This window comes from Schistocerca gregaria, chromosome 11 (genome assembly GCF_023897955.1).
Source record: "Schistocerca gregaria isolate iqSchGreg1 chromosome 11, iqSchGreg1.2, whole genome shotgun sequence".
In the NCBI taxonomy this organism is placed as follows: domain Eukaryota; kingdom Metazoa; phylum Arthropoda; class Insecta; order Orthoptera; family Acrididae; genus Schistocerca; species Schistocerca gregaria.
The window spans coordinates 135,654,405-135,676,931 of NC_064930.1; the positions used below are offsets into that span (position 1 = coordinate 135,654,405).

General features: G+C 47.3%; 1 protein-coding gene across 1 annotated transcript in view; it reads left to right on the plus strand.

Annotated features, from left to right (window-relative positions):
* Positions 1–22,527, plus strand: part of LOC126295061 (lateral signaling target protein 2 homolog) — a 134,140-nt gene that overhangs the window by 47,729 nt on the left and 63,884 nt on the right. Inside the window, exon 3 of the mRNA XM_049987308.1 lies at positions 17,764–17,972. Coding sequence (XP_049843265.1) covers positions 17,764–17,972 — 209 coding nt within the window. The remainder of the gene's footprint in view (positions 1–17,763; positions 17,973–22,527) is intronic.

Consider the following 22,527-nt stretch of genomic DNA (forward strand, 5'->3'; position numbering starts at 1 on the left):
TCCCCACCAACTATAACCGTATGAGTGGGGTATTTATTTGTTACGAGACTCAAACTTTCTCTGAACTGTTCCGCAACTGTATCATCGGAGTCTGGGGGTCGGTAGAAGGAGCCAATTATTAACTTAATTCGGCTGTTAAGTATAACCTCCACCCACACCAATTCCCACGGAGTATCTACTTCGACTTCACTACAAGATAAACCACTACTGACAGACACAAACACTCCACCACCAATTCTGCCGAATCTATCTTTCCTGAACACCGTCTGAGACTTCGTAAAAATTTCTGCAGAACTTATTTCAGGCTTTAGCCAGCTTTCTGTACCTATAACGATATCAGCTTCTGTGCTTTCTATTAGCGCTTGAAGCTCAGGGACTTTTCCAGGGCAACTACAACAATTTACAACTATAATTCCGACTGTTCCTTGATCCAAGCACGTCCTGTAATTGCCATGCACCCTTTGACTTGCAGCCCACTCCGTACTTTCCCGAGGCCTTCTAACCTAAAAAACCGCCCAGTCCACGCCACACAGCCTCCGCTACCCGTGTAGCCGCCAGCTGAGTGTAGTGAACTCCCGACCTATTCAGCGGAACCCGAAACCCCACCACCCTATGGCGCAAGTCAAGGAATCTGCAGCCAACACGGTCACAAAACCGTCTGAGCCTCTGATTCAGACCCTCCACCCGGCTCTGCACCAAAGGTCCGCAGTCGGTTCTGTCAACGATGCTGCAGATGGTGAGCTCTGCCTTCATCTCGTAAGCAAGACCGGCAGCCTTCACCAAATCAGATAGTCGTTGGAATCCAGAGAGAATTTCCTCAGACATGCCGACATGTGCCACCACCTGCAGCTGGCTGCACCCTGTGCTCTTCATGGCATCCGGAAGGACCCTTTCCACATCAGGAATGGCTCCTCCCGGAATGCACACGAAGTGCACACTGGATTTCTTCCCCTCCTTAGCCGCCGTATCCCTAAGGGTCCCCATTACGCGCCTAACATTGGAGCTCCCAACTACCAGTAAGCCCACCCTCTGCGATTGCCCGGACCTTGAAGGCTGAGAATGATCCTCTGAAACAGGGCAGGCAGCTACATCTGGCTCAGCCAGAGACAGTGCCTGAAACCGGTTTGTCAGACGCACCGGGGAGGCTTTCTGATCAGCCTCCGGGGACGCCTTTCGCTGCCTGCCACGCCTTGGAACGACCTCCCAATCAACCACAGGCGAGGGCTCAGCCCCACTGCGGACAGCAACCGGGGCAACCACAGCGGCGGACCGATCTGGGGACAGACGGGACGAGGTTGACATCCCCGTGATACCCGAGTCCGGCTCCCCACAGTGGTGCCCATTGGCAACAGCCTCAAGCTGCGCGACCGAAGTCAGCGCCGATTGCAGCTGTGAGCGAAGGGATGCCAAGTCAGCCCTCATCCGAACACAGCAATCGCAGTCTCTGTCCATTCTAATCGATGTTTAACAACAGTTACCGAAACACGAGTCCGTGCCTAGATAACGCAAGCGGAACACGCAAAGAATGTATCAACTAACCTGTACAAATGCCTAACGACTGCGCTACAATCTGCTGAATTTACGATTACAGTAACTAAAACTCGAAATTGCACCTCCTATACGAAACTAACACGCAATTTAAAAAAGAATCTACGAAGTAAACAGTAAAGCGCGGTGCTACAACTGTCAAATACTATAATACGCCCGAAATATATGAATTAAACAATGCAAGTACCCAAAAACACGCAAAGAAATTAATTAAACTATCTAAGAAATAAGTAAGCTATGGTTCTACGACTTGCTGCTGCAGCTGCTTATCCGACGGCGGCAGGGAGCACACTGACTGACTGACCAACCGACACTGGCCGTTCACAACAAAAACAGATTTATGTCACGATTTATTCGGAGCTATGTGACATACTACTGGATTTGCTTATCATGTCAGGGTTTTCATGGAAGGTGTTGGATTTGCCTGACACCTTACAACAACTGTTTTTAGCTTCATAGCCCTAATAAGCTGAAGCAATTTGCGACATCACGGTGTGTACTGCGTCTGGTGCGTCGAAGTGATGGTTCTCGTACTCGTCTGCGACGATGGAAGAACTCCAGCCACAAATAAACTCTGTCAACCACTAGGTTACGACCCACGACCTCTCGTCACATCCTTACTTCTGCCAGTACCTCAACTCTTACCTTCCAAACTTCACAGAAGCTCTCCTGAAAACCTTGTAGAACTAGCACTCCTGAAAGAAAGGGTATTGCGGAGACACGGCTTAGCCACAGCCTGAGAGATGTTTCCAGAATGAGATTTCCACCCTGCAGCGGGGAAGTGAAGCTGTGAAGAGCGGCCGTGATTCGTGCTTGGGTAGCTCAGATGGTGCCGGCACGGTGGCGCAGCGTGTTCGGTCAGACGGTTAGCTGCCCTCTGTAATAAAAAAAGTCAGTTAGTCGATCAACAACGAACTTCAACGGATGTCCGCCCCAAGCAGATGCAACGAACGCAGGATACAAAAGTGAGATTACCCCCCCCCCCCACACACACACACACACACAAAGAAGGTAGAGCACTTGCCTGCGAAAGGCAAAGGTCCCGAGTTCGAGACTCGGTCCGGCACACAGTTTTAATCTGCCAGGAAGTTTCATATCAGCGCACACTCCGCTGCAGAGTGAAACTCTTATTCTGGAAACGAAGCATATTTTATCAAATGTTATGTATCTAGATAAAGGGTAATTTTTTTCCACCGTGGAGAAACTCTAGGGATTGATCAATGAGAGAATACGGAACAAAAATGTCTATTGAACGTATGTGCGGAAATGCATTGTTTCCATGCCAGAGACCATCTATTCAGTCGTACATTGTACCAGAGACACTGTACCATCAACGAACTCCAGTGGCAGAGGCGTTGTGCATCACAGAGAGGATTACTGTTGAAATTTTGAGAGAGTACGTTCAGGAAAGAAACAGCCAACACATTACTTCCTCCCACCTACATCTCGCGAAACGACCACGACGAGAGACTTCCAGAAAGTCGAGCTAATGCAGAGACTTACCGACAATCAGTGTTCCCAAGCGCCATTCGCCAGTGGAGTAGGGGCAGAGCGACCAGTTAGTGGTACCAAAGTACCCTCTACCACACACCATCGGCTGACTTGTGGAGAACAGTTCGTTGGGGTTGGGTTTTTCGGGGCAAACAGCGAGGTCATCGGTCTCATCGGATAAAGGAAGGACGGGGAAGGATGTCGGACGTGTCCTTTCAAAGGAACAATCCCAGCATTTGCCTGGAGCCATTTAGCGAAATCACGGAAAACCTAAATCAGGATGGCCGGACGTGGGATTGAACCGTTGTCCTCCCGAAAGCGAGTCCAGTGTGCTGACCACTGCGCCACCTCGCTCGGTGGAGAACTGTTGTAGCCGACCATTCCGTCCCAGCGGTTCTAGGCGCTACAGTCTGGAAGCGCGCGGCCGCTACGATCGCAGGTTCGAATCCTCCCTCGGGCATGGGTGTGTGTGATGTCCTTAGGTTAGTTAGGTTTAAGTAGTTCTAAGTTCTAGGGGACTGATGATCTCAGATGTTAAGTCCCATAGTGCTCAGAGCCATTCGAAGTAACACATGGAAGTTGGGACTGCAGGGTGTATGAGGAAGAACAAACAGTCCAATGATGTTTTATGAGCTCCTCTTTGGTGCGCAAACGTGCGTGTCACGCAGCAGCGAAGCGTTTGTGATCTGTTTCTAAAGGAATTCACATTGGGGTAGTGGCCGGTATTAAACACGAATAAAATGTATTACTGTAACAGAGACGGTTAACTACCACCTACTACTGAATCGAAAGCGATGTTGTAAATAACTTGTATCTATTGTAAATTATCTCACCATAGAAATTAGATCATACTGAACAAATCACGAATAGAAAGAAATGAAACAAATTGTACAACGTTCTTAGATATACTACACTGGTAAGATTGGCTCTCAGCTCTTAATGTTAAGTTGATGCAAAGTTAGATTTAATTATGCCCCTGGATAAGCAAATGGTAAATGCGATCCGACTGCGTTCCTATAAGGTCTTTTGTGTCTGAATTAATACGCACTTCGGACACCACCACCAAGAAACAAACCAAACAACATGCAAAAAGACAAGTAACCCATAAAGAATCGTAAGCAAAACTGCACGGGTGCTCAGTGGATGGCAAGAACACGATCCAACAACTATTTCCGAACTTTATTGTCGCTGCAAGTTTAACAATACCGTCTCCCAGCGTGCTGGCTCCGTCGATACTGCTGGGGCGACGATTGCAGCTGAATTAGGATAAGTCTCTCAAATATTTTTTCCATGAGTTATCCCACCTACAGTGACTTTGCCAGCCTCCCCTTCGCATACCCATTGAGGTGCAGACCATGCCTAGTGAAACCTGATCTACTGATAGACCCAACTGGCACCACTGAAATGTGACCCACGCCCTCTGCCATCAGTGCCCTCCCCATCTCCACGTCAACACCCTGACAGCAGCCTCAAGATGAAGCCAATCATGACCATGTAACAGCTGCACGAAATGCACATTAGTGCCACCACTTTGAGTAGCTGTCTTTACCAGGCCAGCGGAATAAACTACTCAGAAACTGCTAGTACCACAAGCCCTATATTCCTCTAAATGGTATACAAGGCTCAACAACATTTAGGGTGCAGCCCAGTGTGTCTTCTACTATCGTGCAATACTAGTATGATAGTTCCGTGCACTGGCTGGCTACGTTCAGTGGTGACTGCCAGCCTACAAGGCGGAATCAACTGCAATTGTACTAGTAGTCAATGCAATGCCTGTCGTGGACCCTGGTGTCCTACTGTGGCTGCAGAGTCTAGATCACACACAGCACAGTCTCCAGAATCTAAGTCCCTATCTCAGAGCTACCGAACTTTGCGACCGTCTGCTTTCACGGCACAAGACGTTCCCCCTCCTGTCACTCTCTGCACGATGCTCTTGCGACAATCTTCCCGCCAGACTGTAATCAGCCAATCCCGACACTGCAAAGGCCTCCCACATCTCCCTCGCGGAGTGATACAGTTCATCCAAAAATTTCTCTGTTCAAACAGCGGGCGTTGGCCCCCAGCGTCCCCCGCACTTCCTTATGAACTGCCCAAGCAGGGCTCAGCCCATTTGCCGCTAAAACGCTCTCTGTCTGCTCGACATTCCCCTCTCTATCTCACCTGCCAGTGGCCGCATCCCCTGGGACCCACGGCGCTCGCCGGCCTTCACCTCCCCGCCACCACTGGCAAATCCACTTTGCTTACACCTACAGCATGCAACTACACTCCTGGAAATGGAAAAAAGAACACATTGACACCGGTGTGTCAGACCCACCATACTTGCTCCGGACACTGCGAGAGGGCTGTACAAGCAATGATCACACGCACAGCACAGCGGACACACCGCAAACCGCGGTGTTGGCCGTCGAATGGCGCTAGCTGCGCAGCATTTGTGCACCGCCGCCGTCAGTGTCAGCCAGTTTGCCGTGGCATACGGAGCTCCATCGCAATCTTTAACACTGGTAGCATGCCGCGACAGCGTGGACGTGAACCGTATGTGCAGTTGACGGACTTTGAGCGAGGGCGTATAGTGGGCATGCGGGAGGCCGGGTGGACGTACCGCCGAATTGCTCAACACGTGGGGCGTGAGGTCTCCACAGTACATCGATGTTGTCGCCAGTGGTCGGCGGAAGGTGCACGTGCCCGTCGACCTGGGACCGGACCGCAGCGACGCACGGATGCACGCCAAGACCGTAGGATCCTACGCAGTGCCGTAGGGGACCGCACCGCCACTTCCCAGCAAATTAGGGACACTGTTGCTCCTGGGGTATCGGCGAGGACCATTCGCAACCGTCTCCATGAAGCTGGGCTACGGTCCCGCACACCGTTAGGCCGTCTTCCGCTCACGCCCCAACATCGTGCAGCCCGCCTCCAGTGGTGTCGCGACAGGCGTGAATGGAGGGACGAAGGGAGACGTGTCGTCTTCAGCGATGAGAGTCGCTTCTGCCTTGGTGCCAATGATGGTCGTATGCGTGTTTGGCGCCGTGCAGGTGAGCGCCACAATCAGGACTGCATACAACCGAGGCACACAGGGCCAACACCCGGCATCATGGTGTGGGGAGCGATCTCCTACACTGGCCGTACACCTCTGGTGATCGTCGAGGGGACACTGAATAGTGCACGGTACATCCAAACCGTCATCGAACCCATCGTTCTACCATTCCTAGACCGGCAAGGGAACTTGCTGTTCCAACAGGACAATGCACGTCCGCATGCATCCCGTGCCACCCGACGTGCTCTAGAAGGTGTAAGTCAACTACCCTGGCCAGCAAGATCTCCGGATCTGTCCCCCATTGAGCATGTTTGGGACTGGATGAAGCGTCGTCTCACGCGGTCTGCACGTCCAGCACGAACGCTGGTCCAACTGAGGCGCCAGGTGGAAATGGCATGGCAAGCCGTTCCACAGGACTACATCCAGCATCTCTACGATCGTCTCCATGGGAGAATAGCAGCCTGCATTGCTGCGAAAGGTGGATATACACTGTACTAGTGCCGACATTGTGCATGATCTGTTGCCTGTGACTATGTGCCTGTGGTTCTGTCAGTGTGATCATGTGATGTATCTGACCCCAGGAATGTGTCAATAAAGTTTCCCCTTCCTGGGGCAATGAATTCACTGTGTTCTTATTTCAATTTCCAGGAGTGTATATATTATCATTACCAAAGCCCGTATTATTTCAGACATGTGTCTGATCATCACGTAACTCTCTTTATAATCCACCTAGTAAGACTAATTAACCATTACACGGGCTTTATCTACTCCAAATATGCAGAATGATCTGCGAAATGAATGTCACAAACGAAAGCCACCTTTCACGTTCATCACCTCGAATAAGAGAGTCCGCACGTTCCAACACTGCAGCAGCCACAGCTGCGTGCGGCGGGCCGGCAAGCGGCCGACCCGACAGGGTTGCGCTACCTCGCTGTGATGCTGACAGACGCTTCGCCCAACGACTCAACGTGCTTTTGTTCAATGCCAGGCCTCCACAGACGTTTCTGTATGCTCCTATCTGCGATGCACTGGTGTTCTGCCAAAGGAAACTCAATGACAGCTCTGTGCTCAGAGAGCAACTCCGTTAGAGACACCATTTTGAACGTTACATATAGTGGATTGGGGCTAAGAAATGACAGAGGAAGCCGCCTGGTAGAATTTTGCACAGAGCAAAACTTAATCATAGCTAACACTTGGTTTAAGAATCATGAAAGAAGGTTGTATACATGGAAGAACCCTGGAGATACTAAAAGGTATCAGATATATTACATAATGGTAAGACAGAGATTTAGGAACCAGGTTTTAAATTGTAAGACATTTCAAGGGGCAGATGTGGACTCTGACTACAATCAATTGTTTATGACCTGTAGATTAAAACTGAAGAAACTGCAAAAAGGTGGGAAATTAAGGAGATGGGACCTTGATAAACTGAAAGAACCAGAGGTTATACAGAGTTTCAGGGAGAGCATAAGGGAACAATTGACAGGAATGAGGGAAAGAAATACAGTAGAAGAAGAGTGGGTAGATTTGAGGGATGAAGTAGTGAAGGCAGCAGAAGATCAAGTAGGTAAAAAGATGAGGGCTAGTAAAAATCCTTGGGTAACAGAAGAAATATTGAATTTAATTGATGAAAGGAGAAAATATAAAAATGCAATAACTGAAGCAGGCAAAAAGGAATACAAACGTCTCAAAAATGAGATCGACAGGAAGTGCAAAATGGCTAAGCAGGCACGGCTAGAGGACAAATGTAAGGATGTAGAGGCTTATCTCACTAGGGGTAAGATAGATGCTGCCTACAGGAAAATTAAAGAGACCTTTGGAGATAAGAGAACCACTTGTATGAACATCAAGAGCTCAGATGGGAACCCGGTTCAAAGCAAAGAAGGGAAAGCAGAAAGGTGGAAGGAGTATATAGAGGGTCTATATAGCAGCGATGTAGTTGAGGACAATATTATGGAAATGGAAGAGGATGTAGATGAAGATGAAATGGGAGATACGATACTGCATGAAGAGTTTGACAGAGCGCTGAAAGATCTGAGTCGAAACAAGGCCCCGGGAGTAGACAACATTTCATTAGAACTACTGACAGCCTTGGGAGAGCCAATCCTGACGAAACGCTACCATCTGGTGAGAAAGATGTATGAGACAGGCGAAATTCCCTCAGACTTCAAGAAGGATATAATAATTCCAATCCCAAAAAAAGAAGGTGTTGACAGATGGTTAAATTACCGAACAATCAGTTTAATAAGCCACAGCTGCAAAATACTAACGCGAATTCTTTACAGACGAATGGAAAAACTAGTAGAAGCCGACCTGGGGGAAGATCAGTTTGGATTCCGTAGAAATACTGCAACACGTGAGACATTACTGACCTTACGACGAGAAAGATTAAGGAAAGGGAAACCTACGTTTCTAGCAATTGTAGACTTAAAGAAAGGTTTTGACAATGTTGACTGGAATTCTCTCTTTCAAATTCTAAAGGTGGCAGGGGTAAAGTAAAGGGAGCGAAAGGCTATTTACAATTTGTGCAGAAACCAGATGGCAGTTATAACAGTGGAGGGACATGAAAGGGAAGCAGTGGTTAGGAAGGGAGTAAAACAGGGTTGTAGCCTCTCCCCGATGTTATTCAATCTGTATATTGAGCAAGCAGTAAAGGAAACAAAAGAAAAATTCGGAGTAGATATTAAAATCCATGGAGAATAAATAAAAACTTGGAGGTTCGCCGATGACATTGTCATACTGTCAGAGACAGCAAGGGACTTGGAAGAGGAGTTGAACTGAATGGATAGTGTCTTGAAAGGAGGATATGAGATGAACATCAACGAAAGCAAAACGAGGATTATGGAATGTAGTCGAATTAAGTCGAGTGATGCTGAGGGAATTAGATTAGGAAATGAGACACTTAAAGTAGTAAAGGAGTTTTGCTGTTTGGGGAGCAAAATAACTGATGATGGTCGAAGTAGAGAGGATATAAAATGTAGACTGGCAATGGCAAGGACAGGGTTTCAGAAGGAGAGAAATTTGTTAACGTCGAGTATAGACTGAAGTGTCAGGAAGTCTTTTCTGAAAGTATGTGTGTGGAGTGTAACCATGTATGGAAGTGAAACGTGGACCATAGATAGTTTAGACAAGAAGAGAATAGAAGCTTTCGATATGTAGTGCTACAGAAGAATGCTGAAGATTAGATGGGTAGATCGCATAACTAATGAGGAGGTATTGAATAGAATTGGGGAGAAGAGGAGTTTGTGGCACAACTTGACCAGAAGAAGGGATCGGTTGGTAGGACATGTTCTGAGGCATCAAGGGATCACAAATTTAGCATTGGAGGGCAGCGTGGAGGGTAAAAATCGTACAGGGAGTAGAAGAGATGAATACACTAAGCAGATTCAGAAGGATGTAGGTTTCAGTGGGTACTGGGAGATGAAGAAGCTTGCACAGGGTAGAGTAGCATGGAGAGGTGCATCAAACCAGTCTCAGGATTGAAGACCACGACAACAACAAAGAACATATAGTGCTGCCACCTATGGGAAGTTACGAAACTGCAGGGTCTAAAACGGGAATATTCCACGGTGTCCCACAACAAATTCCGAATTTTTTCAACCTAAACTGGCCGAGAAAAAGAATGTTCTCAATTAGTAACTGAATATCCCCCATAGACAGCTCTTTGAAACTTGGACCATACACTGAAAGATGTGCTACAGTATAGTACTGAAATTAACTGAGAGAAGTATGCTATGAGACGAAGAGAAATGACACTGTTATTAGCAGACAATAATTAAACCGAAGCCACCGCTATTCACGATGGTCCGCTGAACATTGCAAAAAATGGGACATGGTTCTTAATATGGTGTGTGATGACCACTCCTATGGTGGGCAGAAGTTTGCCAAGAAGTTCTTGTGGTACATTGTTCCGTTCTCTACCACTGCCCATATAATAACCGTTTTTTTTGTTATCAGTCCTCTGACTGGTTTGACGCGACCTGCCACAAAATCCTCTTCTGTGCCAACCTCTTCACCTCAGAGAAGCACTTGCAACCTACGTCCTCAATTATCTACTGGATGTATTCCAATCTCTGTCTTCCTCAACAGTTTTCTTCCCTCGACAGCTCCCTCTCTAGAACCGTGGAAGTCATTCCCTGATGTCTTAACAGATGTCCTATTATCCTGTCCCTTCTCCTTATCAGTGTTTCCCATATATTCCTTTCCTCTCTGTCCCTGTACAGAACCTCCTCTTTCATTACAATACCTAATTATCAACATTCGTGTGTAGCAGGACATCTCTTACGCCTCGATTCTCTTCTGGTCTCGTTTTCCCACAGTCCACGTTTCGCTACCTTACAATTCTGTGCTCCAAACGCAGATCCTCAAACCTTTCTTCCTCAAATTAATGCCCATGTTTGCGACTGGTAGACTTCTATTGGACAGGAATGCCCTTTTTGCTGTTGCTAGTCTACTGTTGATGTCCTTCTTGCTCCGTCCGTCATTGGTTATTTTGCTGCCTACGTAGCGGGATTCCTTAACTTCGTCTTCTTTGTGACTACTAATCCTGTTGTTAAGTTTGTAGCAGTTCTCATTTCTGCTACTCCTCATTACTATCGCCTTTCTCCGGTTTACTCTCAAAGCATGTTCTGTACCCATTACACTATTCATTTTATTCAGCAGATCAAGTAATTCTTCTTCGCTTTCAGTCAGGGTAGCAATGTCATCAGCGAATCGTATCACTTATCCTTTCACCTTGAATTTTCATCCCACTCGGCGTTTTATTTCCATCGTCACTTGTTCGATGAGTTATGGTGACGTCGTAACTGGACTGTATGTTCTCTGATTAACTTTGCCCGTTGTGTGAATATAGGTTTAGGCCCACCTAAAATTTGGGGAACAATCCCTTAGGAGATTGAGTTTGAGAAGGTCGCAACGGATAACGCAATGATTTACTATGGGGCAGTCAGAGAACACTACGTCCCGTTAGCTACACTTGTTCCAAGAACTAAGTATTTTAGTTGCATGATTATCAATGAAACAAAAGTGACACTATTTTTTGCCCTATAGGAAACAATAAATTAAACGAACATGGAAATAGCTTCAAATGAAATGTATATTTTGGTTAAGTTTTCACATGTTAACAGTCAAATGATGAAATGTTCATTTTGGCTAAGTTTTCGCATGTTAACAGTAGTCTTTTGCATTTAATAGATAGACAAAACATTGTTGATACATTTTTATAAACGAGCGTATGGCCTCACGTTCACCTTAAGCTGGCGAGTCCTGTGGGATGGGAATATCTGGGGAGCACGTGATCACTGCTCAGTTTCGAAACACACACACACTCACGTGCGCTAAATACGCATGCCAAACAAAACGTTGGTAGCGTTTTTGTAAGAAGTATTGTATGTACCTTGTGGTTGGCATCGAGCAGGATTTTGGGTGGCTGCATAGCCTTGCGTGAAGCGCTTCGAATTAAATCGTCTCATTGTTTGGCAATTGTACGCTCGACACAATTTTACTGATAATTTAAAAGTCCACCACAAATAAAATAATACCGCAAGCTGAAATTGTTAAGGCTTGGGCTACGATTCGAGTCTATAGACCGCGTGGTCGCTCCTAACGGAAATCATCTTATTATCCCACTGATTAACTGAACCAAAAATTGTAACCAGACGCTAAATGGTAAGACTGAGAGGCGCCCACATGCCTCGCTCGTACTGTGGCGTCAAGCAGTCAGGCCTGCAAGATGAGTCGCCTGCCAAGCGAGTGGACTCATTCTTATTTATCGCAAAAACATGAACTCTCGTACTCACAATTAAGTTACAAGTTATTCTCCGGAAACGGGTAACGCACATCTGACTATTAGTAATTTACACAACTCGGATTGTTCACTACGCACTGACAATACCACATTCTCTTTCTTACCCAACGGCTTCGACCAACACGTGGCCATCGCACTGAATATGAATGGCGCACGCATTATAAATTCTGGATATCATGACAACATACAATTCGAAGGAAAAGGCCACCAATCTTTTTCTTTTCACTATGTTTTTTAATTTCGATAAAGTCTATAACCTGAACACACCATTACATTTTTTACAACAATTGCACATGAGAAACCCCGCCCAGAGAGCATGGACTTACATTGGTGGTTGTCTGTCTGAAGGTCTCGTAATTATCTAACACTACAGTGCACTTCCTGGATAGGATGGTGGATCTTTTGCTATATCTCACACTTCGACTCTCACACCCATCATCACCAAAAATTTCCTCCAGACCGAGCGGTACAAAAAGGAACATGCATAACCCACTACCTCCGAAACTATCTTGTTACTCTCCCTTGCAAACCACACATACTTAAATTTCATGAAATACATCACACTGGCAACATACAATACTTCACAAAGAATAGTCACAACGTTATAATCACATCACATTCATCTTTCCCACTTCAATTAATGTTCATCCCAGTTTCACACGACACTGCCCCACTTCGTAACTTTCCTTTCCTACTACGAACTCTGGAGGATGTATGCACGTCTTCTTGTGCAATGCAAGCCAATTGGCGTTGATGGATAGACGGCTGACTCACCTTGCTTCACTCTCAGAGTATTAGAGTTTGAATCTAACGTCACACGGAAACATAGCACTCAAAGTAATATTAAGAACATATTCGTCACACACGCGAGTCCTCAACTGATACCTTGGACAAGTACTTCTCTTTATCCTTTGTCTCATACGCAGATTGAGACTCACACATCACTCACCACGTGGAAGTACTCGTCTCTAATTACAAGTACTACGCACGCCGTTTCTTAAATATTTCCAATTTATGGTACACACGACAGTAATTCACTCGGAAGTATTTCAACTTAGTACTAGCACTCGCAAGTATTCCAACTTATTGCTACACATGGTTTCACTGTGACCGTTGGTCACTTCCGAAGATTACTACGATCCCCTTAATATTACCTGCCTGTCATTTAATTCTCCCTCATTAAGTTCCTGAAATAGAGAAATTATTATTCCAAACTACTCTTAAGTATTTCACAAGCATACCATTTTCTCCACTCTTTTGTTTTTATGGAGTACACTTAAGACAGGTCTTACCAACACAAGATCCAGCGCCAGAGTGCTGACACATTTCCGGTGCTCAAAGCTCAGGTAAATTTCATCTCTTTGGTTCCACCAAAGGTGACCAAAGGACCGTCTCAAAGGTGATCATATATTGCACATTCACTATCTGCGGTTAGCAGACGGCGATACATTCATTCATGTCACACATCTCACCAAATTCGATGTAGGGATTTATTTTGTGGGAGTGGACATGCGATCAATTAAGTAAATACACTCCTGGAAATGGAAAAAAGAACACATTGACACCGGTGTGTCAGACCCACCATACTTGCTCCGGACACTGCGAGAGGGCTGTACAAGCAATGATCACACGCACGGCACAGCGGACACACCAGGAACCGCGGTGTTGGCCGTCGAATGGCGCTAGCTGCGCAGCATTTGTGCACCGCCGCCGTCAGTGTCAGCCAGTTTGCCGTGGCATATGGAGCTCTATCGCAGTCTTTAACACTGGTAGCATGCCGCGACAGCGTGGACGTGAACCGTATGTGCAGTTGACGGACTTTGAGCGAGGGCGTATAGTGGGCATGCGGGAGGCCGGGTGGACGTACCGCCGAATTGCTCAACACGTGGGGCGTGAGGTCTCCACAGTACATCGATGTTGTCGCCAGTGGTCGGCGGAAGGTGCATGTTCCCGTCGTCCTGGGACCGGACCGCAGCGGCGCACGGATGCACGCCAAGACCGTAGGATCCTACGCAGTGCCGTAGGGGGCCGCACCGCCACTTCCCAGCAAATTAGGGACACTGTTGCTCCTGGGGTATCGGCGAGGACCATTCGCAACCGTCTCCATGAAGCTGGGCTACGGTCCCGCACACCGTTAGGCCGTCTTCCGCTCACGCCCCAACATCGTGCAGCCCGCCTCCAGTGGTGTCGCGACAGGCGTGAATGGAGGGGCGAATGGAGACGTGTCGTCTTGAGCGATGAGAGTCGCTTCTGCCTTGGTGCCAATGATGGTCGTATGCGTGTTTGGCGCCGTGCAGGTGAGCGCCACAGTCAGGACTGCATACGACCGAGGCACACAGGGCCAACACCCGGCATCATGGTGTGGGGAGCGATCTCCTACACTGGCCGTACACCTCTGGTGATCGTCGAGGGGACACTGAATAGTGCACGGTACATCCAAACCGTTATCGATCCCATCGTTCTACCATTCCTAGACCGGCAAGGGAACTTGCTCTTCCAACAGGACAATGCACGTCCGCATGTATCCCGTGCCACCCAACGTGCTCTAGAAGGTGTAAGTCAACTACCCTGGCGAGCAAGATCTCCGGATCTGTCCCCCATTGAGCATGTTTGGGACTGGATGTAGCGTCTTCTCACGCGGTCTGCACGTCCAGCACGAACGCTGGTCCAACTGAGGCGCCAGGTGGAAATGGCATGGCAAGCCGTTCCACAGGACTACATCCAGCATCTCTACGATCGTCTCCATGGGAGAATAGCAGTCTGCATTGCTGCGAAAGGTGGATATACACTGTACTAGTGCCGACATTGTGCACGCTCTGTTGCCTGTGTCTATGTGCCTGTGGTTCTGTCAGTGTGATCATGTGATGTATCTGACCCCAGGAATGTGTCAATATAGTTTCCCCTTCCTGGGACAATGAATTGACGGTGTTCTTATTTAAATTTCCAGGAGTGTAAATTGTCCTCCTTTCCTACACTGGTATCCGACTTCGGTGTGTTAAGTGAAATCGAGTTATTATTACAAAAAATATGTTGTTTTGTCAAGACTAACGAAGAATGTTGTACCTATTTTCAATGTCGGGCGGTACTGTACCCTTTCACCACAAACACAACTAGGAAAAGAAATTGATGAGATTAGAAACTAACAACACATTCAAATACCTGTTTGTCCTTCGTTCGACACATCCGTTGTGAAGGAACAAAATCGGGACAAAGGACGTGCATGTAAGACTGAAAAGAAATGCGTCGACCCATACTGTTTTTCCAGGGATGCAGTTGTTGGAGCAGAAATTAATTAGTTGCATGAAGATTGATTTAATTTTATAATTTTGTATGTCGGGCAGTATGGAGATTTGTTTTGGCACTCGTTTAGTCATCTAACTACACCTACTGTGGTGTTACAACGCGACGCCATCTGACGTTACCGCGTGTACAGTAGCTTACTTAGTCAGCATCACTCACCATTACAGAATGCCCAGAGACTGGATGTTTGTGTTGTCCTCAACATTTCGTCATCATTATCATCATTCGTGACGGTGGCTAGATTGGATTGGGTAAAAAAGCTGGACTGTAGTATCAACATTGGGACTCTGTACGGACTTTATATGAGCGCGCAGCTCAGCGTCCCCCAAACTGAACATCGTCATCATAAAACCATAGCTTGTGGTAGGCCTGGGGAACTTTCGCGTAACCGCTAGTTCATTGCGTAAAGCGTGGTCCATTGATCGTGACCGGCCAATATCTCACGAAATAAGCGTCAAACGAAAAAACTACAAAGAACGAAACTCGTCTAGCTTGAAGGGGGAAACCAGATGGCGCTATCTTTGGCCCGCTAGATGCCGCTGCCATAGATCAAACGGATATCAACTGCGTTTTTTAAAATACGAACCCCCATTTTTATTACATATTCGTGTAGTACGTAAGGAAATAAGAATGTTTTGGTTGGACCACTTTAATCGCTTTGTGATAGATGGCGCTGTAATAGTCACAAACATATGGCTCACAATTTTAGACGGACAGTTGGTAAGACGTAGGTTTTTTAAATTAGAATACAGAACGTACGTACGTTTGAACGTTTTATTTCGGTTGTTCCAATGCGGAACATATACCTTTCTCAACTTATCATTTCTGAGAACGCATGCTGTTACAGCGTGATTACCTGTAAACACTACATTAATGCAATAAATGCTCAAAATGACGTCCGTCAACCTCAATGCATTTGGCAATACGTTTAACGACATTCCTCTCGACAGCGAGTAGTTCGCCTTCCGTAATGTTCGCACATGCATTGACAATGCGCTGACGCATGTTGTCAGGCGTTGTCGGTTGATCACGATAGCAAATATCCTTCAACTTTCCCAAAGAAAGAAATCCGGAGATGTCAGATCCGGTGAACGTGCGGGCTATGCTATGGTGCTTCGACGACCAATCCACCTGTCATGATATATGCTATTCAGTACCGCTTCAACCGCACGCGAGCTATATGCCGGACATCCATCATGTTGGAAGTACATCAGCATTCTCTCATGCAGTGAAACATCTTGTAGTAACATCGGTAGAACATTACGTACATCAGCATACATTGCACCATTTACATTGCCGTCGATAAAATGGGGGCCAATTATCCTTCCTCCCATAATGCCGCACCATACATTAATCCGCCAAGGTCGCTGATGTTCAACTTGTCGCAGCCATCGTGGATTTTCCGTTGCCCAATAGTTCATATTATGCCGGTTTACGTTACCGCTGTTGGTGAATGACGCTTCGCCGCTAAATAGAGCGCGTGCAAAAAATCTGTCATCGTCCCGTAATTTCTTTGTGCCCAGTGGGAGAACTGTACACGACGTTCAAAGTCGTCGCCATGCAATTCCTGGTGCTCAGAAATATGGTACGGGTGGAATCAATGTTGGTGTAGCATTCTCAACACCGACGTTTTTGAGATTCCCGATTCTCGCGCAATTTGTCTTCCACTGATGTGCGGATTAGCCGCGACAGCAGCTGAAACACCTACTTGGGCATCATCATTTGTTGCAGGTCGTGGTTGACGTTTCACACGTGGCTGAACACTTCCTGTTTCCTTAAATAACGTAACTATCCGGCGAACGGTCGGGACATTTGGATGATGTCGTCCAGGATACCGAGCAGCATACATAGCACACGCCCGTTGGGCATTTTGATCGCAATGGCCATACATCCAGACGATATCGACCTTTTGCACAATTGGTAAACGGTGGATTTTAACACGGGTAATGTATCACGAAGCAAATACCGTCCGCACTGGCGGAATGTTACGTGATACCACGTAATTACAGGTTTGTGACTATTATAGCGCCATCTATGACAAAGCGAAAAAAGTGGTACAACTAAAACATTCATATTCCTTTACGTAGTACACGAATATGTAATAAAAATGGGGGTTCCTATTTAAAAAAAAAAACGCAGTTGATATACGTGTGACCTATGGCAGCGCCATCTAGAGGGCCAACCACAGCGGCATCTGGTTTCCCCCTTCAAGCTAGACGCGTTTCGTTCTTTGTAGTTTTTTCGTTTGACGCTTATTTCGTGAGATATTTTGCCCGGTGACGATCAGTAGACCACCCTGTATAGGCCAGCTGCCGACAGCATTCGCCACTGTGTCGTGTCTTCTTGCAGCGCGGCACGGATGCTGCACTTCCCCGTGCTGGGCGAGGCGGCGCCGCCCCCGCTGGCGCCCGGCGCCGCCCCCGCCGCCCCCACCGGCGCGGTGCCGCCCCCGCTGTCCGCCCCCGGGCCGCTGTCGACGGGTGGGTCCTGCTCGTCGACCACGTCCTCCACCGCGGACCTCTTCCTCTACGACGACGACATGGACGACGACGCTGACGACGACGACGACGACGAAGACGACGAGGAGGAGGAAGAGGACGACGACGACGCGGCGGGGGGCGGCGGGGAGGCGGGCTCCTCGGCCGCGTCGTGCGACGCTTTGAGGCGGAGGGCGAGGCGTGGGGGCGGACAGCGCCGCGGCGCCGACGACGCGGACGTCGACGACAGCTCGTCGAGCAGCTGCCACAGCGACCAGGAGAACGCCCACTCGCGGTTCCTGCTGCTGCCCGCTCACAGGTACCTGCCACGACTAGCCTAGACCAGCCTAGCCCAGCATAGACCAGACCAGCCCAGCATAGACCAGACCAGCCCAGCATAGACCAGACCAGCCCAGCATAGACCAGACCAGCCCAGCATAGACCAGACCAGCCCAGCATAGACCAGACCAGCCCAGCATAGACCAGACCAGCCCAGCATAGACCAGACCAGCCCAGCATAGACCAGACCAGCCCAGCATAGACCAGACCAGACCAGACCAGACCAGCCCAGCCCAGCATAGACCAGACCAGCCCAGCATAGACCAGACCAGACCAGCATAGACCAGACCAGACCAGCATAGACCAGACCAGCCCAGCATAGACCAGACCAGCCCAGCATAGACCAGACCAGCCCAGCATAGACCAGACCAGCCCAGCATAGACCAGACCAGCCCAGCATAGACCAGACCAGCCCAGCATAGACCAGACCAGCCCAGCATAGACCAGACCAGCCCAGCATAGACCAGCCCAACATAGACCAGCCCAACATAGACCAGCCCAGCATAGACCAGCCCAGCATAGACCAGCCCAGCATAGACCAGCCCAGCATAGACCAGCCCAGCATAGACCAGCCCAGCATAGACCAGCCCAGTGTAGACCATCCCAGCCTAGACTAGACCAGCCTAGACCAGACCAGCCTAGTCTAGCCTTTGCACCACTCACTACTCAATTCCCATACAAACAAATTAGGATGTTTCTGCGAAAGCAACATTAGTTTTAAACGCACTCACTGCACCGCTGACAAACAGAAATAATGCGAAATGAAAGCAGCTGTCAGAAGGACAATGAGAGACTCTTTTATCGAATTTAAAAGCATTATTTTACCTCCATATTCCAAAAATAACACCAAAAAAATGTTGGTCATATGTAAAATCTATGATTGCTACAAATAATTCAATACCTTTTCTTGGTGACACTACGGGTAATGTAACTGATGATGATAAACAGATGGCCGAAATTCTAAACCTGGCTTTCTAAACCTCGCTTACGATAGAGGACTGCAGCACCATTCCCCCTTTCAGTTATCTAACAAACGCAAGGATGGCTGACATAGCGTTTACTGTATCTGTGATTGTAAAACAGTTAAGATCCTTAGACGCTAGGAAGGCATCTGGCCTGGACGGTATCCCGGTAAGATTTTATGTTGACTATGCTACAAATGCCGGTAATTACGTGCATCCGATGTTCTACCCATGGAGATGAAATAAAAACTTTGAGATTCGTCGATGACATTGTAATTCTGTCAGAGACAGCAAAGGACTTGGAAGAGCTGTTGAACGGAATGGATAGTGTCTAGAAAGGAGGATATAAGATGAACATCAACAAAAGCAAAACGAGGATAATCGAATGTAGTCAAATTAAATCGGGTGATGCTGAGGGAATTAGATTAGGAAATGAGACACTTAAAGTAGTAAAGGAGTTTTGCTATTTAGGGAGTAAAATAACTGATGATGGTTGAAGTAGAGAGGATATAAAATGTAGACTGGCAATGGCAAGGAAAGCGTTTCTGAAGAAGAAAAATTTGTTAACATCGAGTATAGGAGGAAGTCGTTTCTGAAAGTATTTGTATGGAGTGTAGCCATGTATGCAAGTGAAACGTGGACGATAAATAGTTTGGGCAAGAAGAGAATAGAAGCTTTAGATGGGTAGATCACATAGCTAATGAGGAGGTGTTGAACAGAATTGGGGAGAAGAGGAGTTTGTGGCACAACTTAACTAGAAGAAGGGACCGGTTGGTAGTACATGTTCTGAGGCATCAAGGGATCACCAATTTAGTATTGGAAGGCAGCGTGGAGGGTAAAAATCGTAGAGGGAGACCAAGAGATGAATACACTAAGCAGATTCAGAAGGATGTAGGCTGCAGTAGGTACTGGGAGATGAAGAAGGTTGCACAGGATAGAGTAGCATGGAGAGCTGCATCAAACCAGTCGCAGGACTGAAGACCACAACAACAACAACAACAACAACAACAACAACAACAATATGCTACAAATATAGCACCATTCTTATCCATCATCTACCAGAGATCATTGGAACGGCGTAAAGTTCCACGGGACTGGGAGAAGGCCCAGGTCATAGCAATCTATAAAAGGGTAAAAAAATAGGATGCACATAATTACCGGCCAATTTCACTGACATCGATTTGTTGTAGAATCATGGAGCATATTTTGTGTTCAGACATAATGACCTTTCTAGACTCTGAAGGGCTCATCTACAGAAACCAGCACGGTTTTAGGAAACAGCGGTCATGCGAGACACAGCTGGCCCTCTTTGTGCATGATATATAACAGGCTCTAGATACCGGCTCCCAGGTGGATGCCATATTTCTCGACTTTCGAAAGGCGTTCGACTCAGTTCTGCACTGTCGCTTGCTACAAAAAGTGCGCGCTTTCGTTATATTCGATGACATATGCGGTTGGAAAGAAAGTTTTCTAACAGACAGTGAGCAGTATGTCGTCTTGAATAGGGTGACTTCAACAGAAACAAGCGTACCTTCAGGTGTGCCCCAGGGCAGCGCAATAGGTCCTCTGCTTTTTACGATTTACATAAACGATCTGGTTGATGGTGTTGACAGCGTCCTGAGACTGTTTGCCGACGATGCTGTAGTCTACAGGAAAGTAGTAGCACACGAAAGTTGCGAACAGATCAATGAGCATTTGCAGAAAATAAATGCATGGTGTAATGACTGGCAGTTATCTCTCAATATTAACAACTGTAACGTACTGGGTGTAACAAGGCGAAAATGCCCACTGATATACGAGTACAAAATAAATGCCCAGTCTTTGGAAGCGGTAACATCAGAGAAGTACCTGGGTGTGACTATTCGAAATGATCTCAAATGGAATGATCAGAGCCGGCCGAAGTGGCCGAGCGGTTCTAAGCGCTACAGTCTGGAACCGCGCGACCGCTACGGTCGCAGGTTCGAATCCTGCCTCGGGCATGGATGTGTGTGATGTCCTTAGGTTAAGTTAGGTTTAAGTAGTTCGAAGTTCTAGGGGACTGATGACCTGAGAAGTTAAGTTCCATAGTGCTCAGAGCCATTTGAACCATTTTGAATGATCAGATTACACAAGTAACGGGTAAGGCGAACTCTACATTGCGGTTTATTGGTAGAATCCTGAAGCGATGCAGTCCTTCAGCAAAGGAAATAGCTCACAGTACGTTAGTTCGTCCAGTCTTGGAGTACTGTTCGTCTGTATGGGACCCTTACCAGTTGGGTCTGATTCAAGAGACTGAGAAGGTCCAAAGAAGAACGGCAAGATTCGTGACTGGTACATTCAGCGAGAGCGACAGCGTTACAAATCTTATAGAAGGTTTGAAGTGGGACACTCTTGCAGATAGACGGTGCGCTAAACGGAAGGGGCTGCTCGCTAAATTAAGAAATCCGATCTTCGCCGAGGAACGTCCAACTTTCAGATCGCGAAATGATCACCATCCAGATATAAGGAAAATAAGAGCTCGTACTGAGGTGTTCAGGCACTCGTTTTTTCCTTCGCGCGATCTGCAAATGGAATAGAAGCAGGGGGGAGGGGGGTGGGGGGGAATATGTCTTTGGCGACAATTGTACCCTCCGCCACACGCCGCTTGGTGGCTAGCGGACTCTACAGGGTGTTACAAAAAGGTACGGCCAAACTTTCAGGAAACATTCCTGACACACAAGTAAAAGAAAATATGTTATGTGGACATGTTTCCGGAAACGCTTAATTTCCATGTTAGAGCTCATTTTAGTTTGTTCTTCCACCTACGCTCAATGGAGCACGTTATCATGATTTCTTACGGGATACTCTACCTGTGCTGCTAGAACATGTGCCTTTACAAGTACGACAACATGTGGTTCATGCACGATGGAGCTCCTGCACATTTCAGTGGAAGTGTTCGTACGCTTCTCAACAACAGATTCGGTGACCGACGGATTGGTAGAGGCGGACCAATTCCATGGCCTCCACGCTCTCCTGACCTCAACCCTCTCGACTTTCATTTATGGGGGCATTTGAAAGCTCTCGTCTACGCAACCCCGGTACCAAATATAGAGACTCTTCGTGCTCGTATTGTGGACGGCTGTGATACAATACGCCATTCTCCAGGGCTGCATCAGGGCATCAGGGATTCCGTGCGACCGAGGGTAGATGCATGTATCCTCGCTAACGGAGGACATTTTGAACATTTCCTGTAACAAATTGTTTGAAGTCATGCTGGTACGTTCTGTTGCTGTGTGTTTCCATTCCATGATTAATGTGATTTGAAGATAAGTAATAAAATGAGCTCTAACATGGAATTTAAGCGTTTCTGGACACATGTCCACATAACGTATTTTCTTTCTTTGTGTGTGAGAAATGTTTCCTGAAAGTTGGGCCGTACCTTTTTGTAACACCCTGTATATGTAGATTTCGCGATGAAAAATGATACAGAGTTTCAGGGTTGATACAGAAGGGTAAACGTATCGATTTGAGGTAAGTGACTCCAATCCAGAAACGGCAGAGTCGAAAGGTATACTCCAAAATTTACTCAAGTTCCGGCTTAAGCCGTCGTCACAC